The 12761-nt window shown below is 39.4% G+C and overlaps 1 protein-coding gene across 1 annotated transcript in view; it reads left to right on the top strand.

Moving 5' to 3' along the window:
• The first annotated feature begins 4590 nt into the window (after positions 1-4590).
• Positions 4591-12761, top strand: part of LOC133572901 (BICD family-like cargo adapter 1) — a 49131-nt gene continuing 40960 nt past the window's right edge. The window contains exons 1-3 of the mRNA XM_061925977.1: positions 4591-4649; positions 5462-5785; positions 12390-12605. Coding sequence (XP_061781961.1) covers positions 4614-4649; positions 5462-5785; positions 12390-12605 — 576 coding nt within the window. The 5' untranslated portion in view covers positions 4591-4613. The remainder of the gene's footprint in view (positions 4650-5461; positions 5786-12389; positions 12606-12761) is intronic.

The raw sequence follows: 12761 nt of genomic DNA, 5'->3' as shown, positions 1-12761 counted from the left end.
CTAGAAGAACAGTGTCCTTACTGTTCTTGATGATCTCAGTGGGAATGCCATCGTTCCCTGGAGCTTTGCCACAGGTAAGGGAGTTGACTGCCTTCTTGAGCTCCGCTAAGGTTGGGAGCTTGTCGAGATCATCCATGACAGGTAGGTTCTCGATGTTCTCAATTGTAGTGTCATTGACTGCAATATCCCGGGAGTAGTCACCTTTAGGGGACCTCTGACGGTATGGGGACAAAAAAACAGGTCCCCTAAAGGGAAACCTTTTTAAATGATAAATAGTTGGAGTTGCAGACAACTTCATTACTGCTAAATAGCAGTTTTCAGTAATGTCACAGAAGATGCAGGATTTGCTTGAACATTTAAGTGGTGAAACTTCCTATAAGAGGACAGCTGTAGAGCTGTATTCTGACCATCATGTCATATTTCATTTCAACTTTTCTTTTTTTTTTTAAATGGTCCTCGGTAGTCACGTACAAATTTGTGTGAATTATGCAAAATTATTTCAATTTGGTCCCCATGAACCATATTAGCTCTTTTCCCCCAGGGTCCCCAGTAAGAATGATCAGCACATTACTTCATCAATCCAGAGATTTAAAGACGTGTATGAGCTAACTGGGCAGTGGACATTTTACCTAAACATTTTTTTTGAACTGTTTTTTTTTTTACATGGTCCTCAGTAGTCACGTAATTTGTGTGAATTATGCAAAATTAGGTAGGAGGCCACGGGGAAGACCCAGGACACGTTGGGAAGACTATGTCTCCCGGCTGGCCTGGGAACGCGTCGGGATATCCAGGGAAGAGCTAGACGAAGTGGCCGGAGAGAGGAAAGTCTGGGCTTCCCTGCTTAGGCTGCTGCCCCCGCGACCCCACCTCGGATAAGCAGAAGAAGATGGATGGATGGATGGATAGTTAAATTTGGTCCCCATGAACCATATTAAACTATTTTCCCCCAGGGTCCCCAGTAAGAATGATCAGCACATTACTTCATCAATCCAGAGATTTAAAGACGTGTATGAGCTAACTGGGCAGTGGACATTTTACCAATTTTTTTTTTTTATGCCTCCACAACCTGTAGAAAGGGTGGGTAGTAACGCACTACATTTACTCCGTTACATCTACTTGAGTAACTTTTGGGATAAATTGTACTACTAAGAGTAGTTTTAATGCAACATACTTTTACTTTTACTTGAGTATATTTATAGAGAATAAACGCTACTTTTACTCCGCTCCATTGATCTACATTCAGCTCGCTACTCGCGATCTGTTAATGCACGCTTTGTTTGTTTTGGTTTGTCAGACAGACCTTCAAAGTAAGATCTATCGCATGCCTGCGTTTCACCAATCAAATACAGTCACTGGTGACATTTGACTCCGTTTCACCAATCAAATACAGTCACTGGTGACATTTGACTCCCTTTCACCAATCAAATACAGTCACTGGTTACGTTTGACTCCGTTTCACCAATCATATACAGTCACTGGTTACGTTTGACTCCATTTCACCAATCATATACAGTCACTGGTGACGTTTGACTCCGTTTCACCAATCAAATACAGTCACCGGTGACATTTGACTCCCTTCCACCAATCAAATACAGTCACTGGTTACGTTTGACTCCGTTTCACCAATCATATACAGTCACTGGTTACGTTTGACTCCGTTTCACCAATCAAATACAGTCACTGGTTACGTTTGACTCCATTTCACCAATCATATACAGTCACTGGTGACGTGCGACTCTGTTTCGCCAATCAAATACAGTCACTGGTTACGTTTGACTCCATTTCACCAATCAAATACAGTCACTGGTTACGTTTGACTTCGTTTCACCAATCAAATACAGTCACTGGTGACATTTGACTCCGTTTCACCAATCAAATACAGTCACTGGTGACGTTTGACTCCGTTTCACCAATCAAATACAGTCACTGGTGACATTTGACTCCCTTTCACCAATCAAATACAGTCACTGGTGACATTTGACTCCCTTTCACCAATCAAATACAGTCACTGGTTACGTTTGACTCCGTTTCACCAATCATATACAGTCACTGGTTACGCTTGACTCCGTTTCACCAATCAAATACAGTCACTGGTTACGTTAGACTCCGTTTCACCAATCATATACAGTCACTGGTGACGTGCGACTCTGTTTCGCCAATCAAATACAGTCACTGGTTACGTTTGACTCCATTTCACCAATCAAATACAGTCACTGGTTACGTTTGACTCCGTTTCACCAATCAAATACAGTCACTGGTGACATTTGACTCCGTTTCACCAATCAAATACAGTCACTGGTGACGTTTGACTCCGTTTCACCAATCAAATACAGTCACTGGTGACATTTGACTCCCTTTCACCAATCAAATACAGTCACTGGTTACGTTTGACTCCGTTTCACCAATCATATACAGTCACTGGTTACGTTTGACTCCGTTTCACCAATCAAATACAGTCACTGGTTACGTTTGACTCCGTTTCACCAATCAAATACAGTCACTGGTTACGTTTGACTCCATTTCACCAATCATATACAGTCACTGGTTACGTTTGACTCCGTTTCACCAATCAAATACAGTCACTGGTGACGTTTGACTCCATTTCACCAATCAAATACAGTCACTGGTTACTTTTGACTCCGTTTCACCAATCATATACAGTCACTGGTTACGTTTGACTCCGTTTCACCAATCAAATACAGTCACTGGTGACGTTTGACTCCATTTCACCAATCAAATACAGTCACTGGTTACTTTTGACTCCGTTTCACCAATCATATACAGTCACTGGTGACGTGCGACTCTGTTTCGCCAATCAAATACAGTCACTGGTTACGTTTGACTCCATTTCACCAATCATATACAGTCACCGGTGACATTTGACTCCCTTCCACCAATCAAATACAGTCACTGGTTACGTTTGACTCCGTTTCACCAATCATATACAGTCACTGGTTACGTTTGACTCCGTTTCACCAATCAAATACAGTCACTGGTTACGTTTGACTCCATTTCACCAATCATATACAGTCACTGGTGACGTGCGACTCTGTTTCGCCAATCAAATACAGTCACTGGTTACGTTTGACTCCATTTCACCAATCAAATACAGTCACTGGTTACGTTTGACTTCGTTTCACCAATCAAATACAGTCACTGGTGACATTTGACTCCGTTTCACCAATCAAATACAGTCACTGGTGACGTTTGACTCCGTTTCACCAATCAAATACAGTCACTGGTGACATTTGACTCCCTTTCACCAATCAAATACAGTCACTGGTTACGTTTGACTCCGTTTCACCAATCATATACAGTCACTGGTTACGCTTGACTCCGTTTCACCAATCAAATACAGTCACTGGTTACGTTAGACTCCGTTTCACCAATCATATACAGTCACTGGTGACGTGCGACTCTGTTTCGCCAATCAAATACAGTCACTGGTTACGTTTGACTCCATTTCACCAATCAAATACAGTCACTGGTTACGTTTGACTCCGTTTCACCAATCAAATACAGTCACTGGTGACATTTGACTCCGTTTCACCAATCAAATACAGTCACTGGTGACGTTTGACTCCGTTTCACCAATCAAATACAGTCACTGGTGACATTTGACTCCCTTTCACCAATCAAATACAGTCACTGGTTACGTTTGACTCCGTTTCACCAATCATATACAGTCACTGGTTACGTTTGACTCCGTTTCACCAATCAAATACAGTCACTGGTTACGTTTGACTCCGTTTCACCAATCAAATACAGTCACTGGTTACGTTTGACTCCATTTCACCAATCATATACAGTCACTGGTTACGTTTGACTCCGTTTCACCAATCAAATACAGTCACTGGTGACGTTTGACTCCATTTCACCAATCAAATACAGTCACTGGTTACTTTTGACTCCGTTTCACCAATCATATACAGTCACTGGTTACGTTTGACTCCGTTTCACCAATCAAATACAGTCACTGGTGACGTTTGACTCCATTTCACCAATCAAATACAGTCACTGGTTACTTTTGACTCCGTTTCACCAATCATATACAGTCACTGGTGACGTGCGACTCTGTTTCGCCAATCAAATACAGTCACTGGTTACGTTTGACTCCATTTCACCAATCAAATACAGTCACTGGTTACGTTTGACTCCGTTTCACCAATCAAATACAGTCACTGGTTAGGTTTGACTCCGTTTCACCAATCATATACAGTCACTGGTTACGTTTGACTCCGTTTCGCCAATCAAATACAGTCACTGGTGACGTTTGACTCCATTTCACCAATCAAATACAGTCACTGGTTACTTTTGACTCCGTTTCACCAATCATATACAGTCACTGGTGACGTGCGACTCTGTTTCGCCAATCAAATACAGTCACTGGTTACGTTTGACTCCATTTCACCAATCAAATACAGTCACTGGTTACGTTTGACTCCGTTTCACCAATCAAATACAGTCACTGGTTAGGTTTGACTCCGTTTCACCAATCATATACAGTCACTGGTTACGTTTGACTCCGTTTCGCCAATCAAACAGAGCCAGGCGGTCACATGACCGCCTGGTCATGTGACCTTTCAGCGGCAAAACAACAAGTTTAAGCTTACATGAACTCAACGTCAAATTTGAGGAAGCACATCGCGGTAAATAACGGTAGTAGATATTTTGGCTGTCACCTTAGGCTGATGTTAGCTTCCCTGCTATGAATCACTGTCAAATGTACATAGTGTGGGGACATTTATTAACGCACTGCAGCCTCATAGACACACACACACACACACACACACACACACACATGCATATTAACACCAATCAGTGTGTTCCCAGGTGCAGCCCACACCTATCAGTTTATGGTTTGCGTAAAGGCTAACTTGTTATTTTCCTTTGTAATCTCTGCCTACTGAGCCTGTGGTGCTGTTAAGTTATTGTGGCTCAATTTGCCTTAATTCTTTTTTATGTTAATGTCTTATTATTTAATATATATTATTGTTTTAGTTGCTTAAGAGATATTCCTGGCTCTGAATTTGCTCATTGCAATTTTTATGTTTTTCTGCACTATTTGTTGCCGTCGTCATTAAACGAACAGGTTACTCATCAGTTACTCAGTACTTGAGTAGTTTTTTCACAACATACTTTTTACTTTTACTCAAGTAAATATTTGGGTGACTACTCCTTACTTTTACTTGAGTAGTAAATCTCTAAAGTAACAGTAGTCTTACTTGAGTACAATTTCTGGCTACTCTACCCACAAGTGATGATCACAAAACTTGGTCCCCATTCCGAATGATAACCAGTATGTGAGTGTGTGTGTGTGTGTGTGTGTGTAGGGTGACGCTGTCGGTTGCCAGGTGACACAACCGACGCCCGGTGGGTGCTTGCAAGTCAGCTGCCGGTGACAACATAGCCGGGGCCTCTCCCCCTTCCATCCTCCCCCTCCCTCCCTCCCTCCACGCAGGCAGGTGTCGCGGTGCTTACAATACGAGCGTCTCTGCCTCCAAAGATGCATCGTTTTCAACCGGCGGGCGCCACCATGAAACGCATACACGAGTGGGGCCTGGCGGCCGAGCACATGACCCTGGAGGAGGACTTGTTCATGGACTACGGCCAGCAGGAGGAAATGGTCGCTTACCAAGACCCCGGTCAACTTGTGGCGACTTTGAAACAAAAGCAGGAAGACGTTATTCTGGCAGCCCAGTTGGGGAACGCGCTACTCCTGGAAAACCGTCACCTTAAAGAGCAGAGCGACCAACTCCACGAGCAGTACGCCGAAAAACTCGAGGTAAGACTTTTATTTTTGTCGTTTTTGGACACCCCCGGTGTGTTTAAAGACAAACAAAAGGTCACGTTTCACGTTTAATTCCGATTAAAAAGCTCGTGGAAAATACACCAATCTTTTTATTTTTTTCACTTTGAGCTTTTATTTATTTATTTTTAAATATGGCGATTTGTTTTGTTGCCAGGTCAGCATAATTTAGCTAACACCACAACTCTTACTTTTCTGCTGGTTAGTTTGACAAAATGAAATACCGGTCACAACTTTAGACATTATCAAATAAAAACCCAATACAATAAATTGATTTAAAATGTCTATATGGAGGTTAATTTGTGTCTTTATTACGAAATCTTCGGACACTGAATTTATATAACGGGAGGTTTTTTTTGCGTATGAGTTTTATAATGCTGGCAATTTCATTGAGAAAAAAAACTGTGAGCAATACATGTTTAAAAATTCAGTTTGTCAAAAATATAGTGTTTTAAAAGTCAGTGTAAAAAAAAAAATCTATGTATAAAAATTCAGTGCAGAAATATTCGTAGAAAACTCAAGACTCACTTCCGGTAAATCAAGTTTGAACCAATCGATCCTGTCTCAGAAGCAGCCAATTTAAAAATAAAATTTGTTCAAGTATAGTGTTTTAACATTCAGTGTAAAAAAAATAAAAAAAATACATGGCGGTAGAAAATGGATGGATGGACGGACATGTAAAAATATTCAGTGCATAAAATATATATATATATATATATATATATATATATATATATATATATATATATATATAAAGTTAATTGGCCCTAGTGTGTGGATGTGAGTGTGAATGTTGTCTGTCTATCTGTGTTGGCCCTGCGATGAGGTGGCGACTTGTCCAGGGTGTACCCCGCCTTCCGCCCGATTGTAGCTGAGATAGGCTCCAGCGCCCCCCGCGACCCCAAAGGGAATAAGCGGTAGAAAATGGATGGATGGATATATATATATATATATATATATATATATATATATATATATATATAAAGTTAATTGGCCCTAGTGTGTGGATGTGAGTGTGAATGTTGTCTGTCTATCTGTGTTGGCCCTGCGATGAGGTGGCGACTTGTCCAGGGTGTACCCCGCCTTCCGCCCGATTGTAGCTGAGATAGGCTCCAGCGCCCCCCGCGACCCCAAAGGGAATAAGCGGTAGGAAATGTATGGATGGATGGGTTTTAGTTGTAGTGAAGTTATTTTTTTGATTTATTTTAGATTTTTTTTAATTAACAACAAACATACATTTATAATTCACACAAAAATGTATGCACTTTCAACATCAAGGAAAGAAAACAAAAGCAAATACAAATAAGAGTAATAATACAAAAAAAAAAAAATATATATATATATATATATATATAAAAAAAAAAAAGACAATAAGGGCTACCTAAATCACTTTAAATGTTTTTAACAAAGATATCAATTTAAGGGCTCTTAATCATTCTCCAAGATTTGAATTCAGTGCAGAAAAATTCAGTGCAGAAAAATGTGTTCAAAACTCAAGACGTACTTCCGATTTCATGTTTAATTCCGATTAAAAAGCTTGTGGAAAATTTTTGTGCATTACATTTTTTTTACACTGATTTTTTTCAGTTGTTTTTTTTAACACTGAAATTTTACACAAACCCAACAGTCCAGTTGCGATCGACTGAATGCCCTGAGATTTACACACTGACTTTTAAAACACACACATTTCAATGAAATTTTCAGCATAATTTGATATAAAATAATTCAGATCACAAAATTTGAACGCCAAAAAATTACATAGTTACATAATTGAATGAAAATAAACATAATTTTTTTACACTGAATTTTTACACACTAAATTTTAAAACACTGTATTATAACAAACTGAATTTTGCCCATGCATTTTTGTTCAATAAAAAAAAAGAAAGTCAGTTCACAAAAAATCAATTACCGGTACATAAATTCAGTGTAAAAAAAACTATATTTCGTAAAAAGGGGACAAATAAACCTCCATATGTTTATTTACCACAACATTTGCTCCTTATAGTGGGAGAACCACAGTACTCCAAGAGCACAAACCTTTGTGAAGGTGAAAGATTGCAGCCTGAATCCAAACAACAGACTCCCATTTTGTCTATAAAAGTGAAAGTGGAAGAAGCAGAAAAAAAATTGGCAAAAATGACACTGCTGACACACATCTATGATTCATTATGTTTACTTGTACTGTCACTTCATAACAATGCATTACAACCACTTCCTTGATGTTTTGGATTAGTCTGAGTGTCTGTGTTTTGTGGTGTACATTGTTCAATGTGGCAGCTACTTTCTACCTATTTATCTTTTTATCCGTGGAACCGGCTGGTCTTTCAAGTAGGGGAAGCTCATTTTCAGCTATTTTCCAAACAGGAACACAGTCTCCAATAACATAGATACAGTGCATCCGGAAAGTATTCACATTTTGTTATGTTACAGCCTTATTCCAAAATAGAATACTTTCTTTTTTGTCCTCAAAATTCTACACACAATACCCCATAATGACAATGTGAAAAGTTTTTTTTTTTTAATTGTTGCTGAATAATCAAAAAAAAAAAAAAATCACATGTACATAAGTATTGACAGCTTTTGCTCAATACTTTCTTGAGGCAGCAATTACAGCCTTTTTGAATACGATGCCACAAGCTTTGCCCCCCATTCATACCTCCATCCGGTTGGATAGGAAGCCTTGGTTTTCATCCAGGGTGTTTCTGTACATTGCTGCATTCGTCTTTCCCTCTATCCTGACTAGTCTCCCAGTTCTTGCCGCTGAAAAACATCCCCACAGTATGATGCTGCCACCACTATGCTTCACTGGATGGATGGTGTTGGCCAGGTGATGTGTAGTGTCTGGTTTCTTCCAAACAAGACGCCTGGCATTCACGCCAAATAGTTCAATCTTTGTCTCATCAGACCAGAGAATTTAGTTTCTCATGGTCTGAGAGTCTATCAGGTGCATTTTGGCAAACTTGTAAGAAGGCAGCCAATCTGGGTTCCCGCTTCACACAAATCTGATTAGAGACTTTCGGAGGCAGATATTTACATATATCCGTATTTAAGTGTTACTTCTTTATTTTCATAATCATATTACAAAACAGCTAGTGTTCTTCTTCCAATTGTGGTCTTTTGGTTGTCTGCAAATACTGTGTGCTAACCTTGACTTTGGAATGTAAGGAGGAGAGATACTCCTTTTCCTATCTGTTCCTGTGTCCAGCTGAGGAGGACAATGGGCATGTGTTTGGGCGAGAAAGAGAGACAAGACAACGAGGGTGGGAGGGAGAGACACTTTATAGAAAAGAAGGTTTCCATATTTTAGATCAGACCATCTTAGCTGCGCGATTGAATGTTCTATGCTGGACTGGTCTCATTATATTTCCAAAGCTTTGGAGATAAAATTACAAAATACCTATTCTGTCTCTGGTGGTTTTTCTACTCAGCTGTACTGTCATAAAGAGCTTGGGAGCGACCAGCCGCTTGAATTCCCTGGGAGGAACAACTGGTCCAAACGCAACAAGACACACACATTATGTTTAATAAATCAGCAGCAATTTAAAAAAAAAACCTTTTCACATTGTCATTATCGGGTAGAATTTTGAGAACAAAAATTCATTTATTCCAAGATATAAGGCTGTAAAATGCAGTGTTTCCCCCAGAATATTTGTTAATTAAGGTGGTTTCTCTCGAAGGGGGCTTCGCCCGGGACAGGCGATAAGGGGCTGGGTGGGTGTAAGGAACAGTGTTATATGGCCTGTCGCCACCATCACGTCTCCAACTCATCGTGCCTGGGGGTGCAATAGACTACAGAGTGTGGTGAAGTAGGCCGTGAAGAAGCCTACAATTTTTGGTTGTGTTTTCCGCTCCGTATGCTGAATGGCAATATACGATATATAGCTCAATATTCAATAGTCCTAGTTACCTGAGATACTAAGTATATCATTATTTTGACTTAGTAAAAATTGACTTACTAAGACAAAATAGTGACTAAGTCAAATTAATGACTTACTGTAAATAAGCGTTTGCAATAAGCGTTTGAAAAAAATACTTAAAAGTGGGGCCACATGCTGACATATGCTCAACTCATCATGCTTAATTTATTACAGCATTTGGGAAGCCTGTAGTTGATTTTTTACTATGTAAATGTTATATTTTTATCAACATTTGATAGCAGGGACCCTGCTATAACATGTTGTCCTTTTTTGCTGCTTCAACACAGAAAAAGGTAAAGTGAAATAACTTAGTTGTTAACTGAAGGTCAATAATGCTTGTCTTTCGCTCAGACAGACAGGGCTTTGCTGTCCGTAACACACACACACGCACGCAAGCATGCACACACCGCAAAATGAGCTAACGTTATGCTAAAAGCTAATTAGCCTTCACCTCAAGGACTGCGATGATGATACGATAATATAAATACATTTAATAAAGTCAAATGCAAATAAGGCAACAAGAGAAGTATTCTACATTTCCCTTTTATAAAGTAAATCTGAACATCCAATATGGGCATCTACATCAACTATATGATTTGCCTGAGAAGCTGGACAGAACAAAAAATATAAAAAAATAATAATTAAAAAACAAAAAAACAACAACACATTTTTAATTTTATTTTATAATTTTTTTAAGACTTTAGTTTGGCGGTGGCTCTTTGTTGTTAAGGCGCCTGCCTTAACAACAAAGCGCTGCGGGAAACCCTGATCTATGTTAGGAGACTGTGTTCCTGTTTAGAAAATAGCTGAAAATGAGCTTCCCCACACACACAACACTTAGTACGCAAACTTAGATTGTATTACACGCACACACAAATATGGTGACGCACACACAACTCTTCACAGCAGAAATGTAGCTAAAAGTCACATGTAAAAATAGACAGCCAATCAGGGTTCATGCTTTTACACAAATTGGATTACAGGCACCTAATTTTTACGCATAAATAACTCTTAGTACGCACACACATATTGTATTACACGTACACACACATATCTCAGGAAGAGGTGCTTTAAGACATGGCTAACTAGCTTGCGGCTAAAGTATATCCGCAGTCTGCAGTGTTGTAGCTACTTCTAAATAATAATAATAATAGATTTTATTTGTAAAAAAAAAAGCACTTTACATTGAGTAAACAACCTCAAAGTGCTACAGTGTATTAAAAAAATAAAAAGATAATAAAAAAAATAAATAAAAAATAAATAAATAAATAAAAACTAGAACAGCCAAATAGCTAAAACTAGTATGCATACATCTAAAAAAGGCTTTAAAAAAAAAAAGGGTTTTTAGGCCTTTTTTAAAAGCGTCCACAGTCTGTGGTGCCCTCAGGTGGTCAGGGAGAGCGTTCCACAGACTGGGAGCGGCGGAGCAGAAAGCCCGGTCTCCCATTGTTCGTAGCAGCCCGGTCTTCCATTGTTCGTGGCAAATCACTAATCCTCGCCTACGTGGCGACAAATAAAGTGAGTTTCTTACAAGTATCATCCCTGCAGGACGAGGAATAGCTAAACATGCTTCACTACACACCGTAGGTCAGCGGCGTCAAAATGTACACAAACGGCATTGGTGGATCTACACCTAACATCCACTGTAATGATACCAAGTACAGGAGCGTATTTAGTCGATACTTTTATGATTACATCGATATTTTTTGGCATCACATTTTCTTTTATGTAAAAAAAATATATATTATGTTTATAAACTCAGGAAATACGTCCCTGGACACATGAGGACTTTGAATATGACAATGTATAATCCTGTAACGACTTGGTATCTGATTGATACCTACATTTGTGGTATCATCCAAAACTAATGTAAAGCATCCAAACAACATAAGAATAATTGATTATTACATTTTAACAGAAGTGTAGATAGAACATGTTAAAAGAGAAAGTAAGCAGATATTAACAGTAAATGAAGTAGATTAATAATTAATTTTCTACCACTTGTCCTTAATAATTTTGACAAAATAATAGAATGATAAATGACACAATATGTTACTGCATATGTCAGCAGCTAAATTAGGAGCCTTTGTTTGCTTACTTACTACTAAAAGACAAGTTGTCTTGTATGTTCACTATTTTATTTAAGGACAAACTTGCAATAAGAAACATATGTTTAATGTACCCTAAGATTTTTTGTCCTAATAAAGCCAATAATGCAATTTTTTGTGGTCCCCTTTATTTAGAAAAGTATCGAAATGCATTTAAATATTGCTATCGGGACAACACTAAAACACACACACATTGAGATACAGACACACAAATTAGTACACAGACACGTGGATTGGATTACAGATGCAAAGATTGAGATATGCGTATGCAAATAATTTTACCACAATAAAAATGTCATACATAACTTCAGCCCTTTCTACTCCATTGACACACATTGTGTACATACTGTACTAGAGTACTCGTTAATGCGTGTTCATGCTTTGAAGATGTCCTTACACCACATTTCCTGAAGTCAACTTATCACATTCTTGTTAAAAAAATGATTGGGTTCTTTCTGTGAAGTGACAATGCTCCCAGGAAAGCCTTTCAGTTACACCGCCTATTTAAAGAATTGTACTTAGGCCAACTTTACAGTGTGTCCTCTCGCGCAGGTGCTGGAGCAAGGCAGGCACGAGCTGCGCCTGAAGCTGGAGGGCTGCCAGTCGGAGTGGGAGAGTCAGGTGGGCTACCTGGAGAGGGACGTGAGGGATCTGAGCTCTCAGGTGCAGCAGCTCGCTCGGGCCCTGCGCCAGGCCGAGAGGGACAAGTCACGTGCCCAGCTCGAGCACAGCGAGATCGCGCAGAAACTGAGAGAGCAGCTAAACACTGTGAGTCCCAACAAACACACACACAGGGAAGAGTGTGTCTGTGTGCGTTCTTGTATTTCTACCCTTCTTGAGACATCGACAAGGAAAAGTACCTTCCATATGAGGAGGTGTGAACAAGTGATGACATAAATCAGTGTCCCGATACGGAAAACCACT

The sequence above is a fragment of the Nerophis lumbriciformis genome, linkage group LG30 (genome assembly GCF_033978685.3).
Source record: "Nerophis lumbriciformis linkage group LG30, RoL_Nlum_v2.1, whole genome shotgun sequence".
NCBI classification, from domain to species: Eukaryota; Metazoa; Chordata; class Actinopteri; order Syngnathiformes; family Syngnathidae; genus Nerophis; species Nerophis lumbriciformis.
Note: the sequence above shows the minus strand (reverse complement) of the source record. Positions and strands in the feature narration are given on the sequence as shown.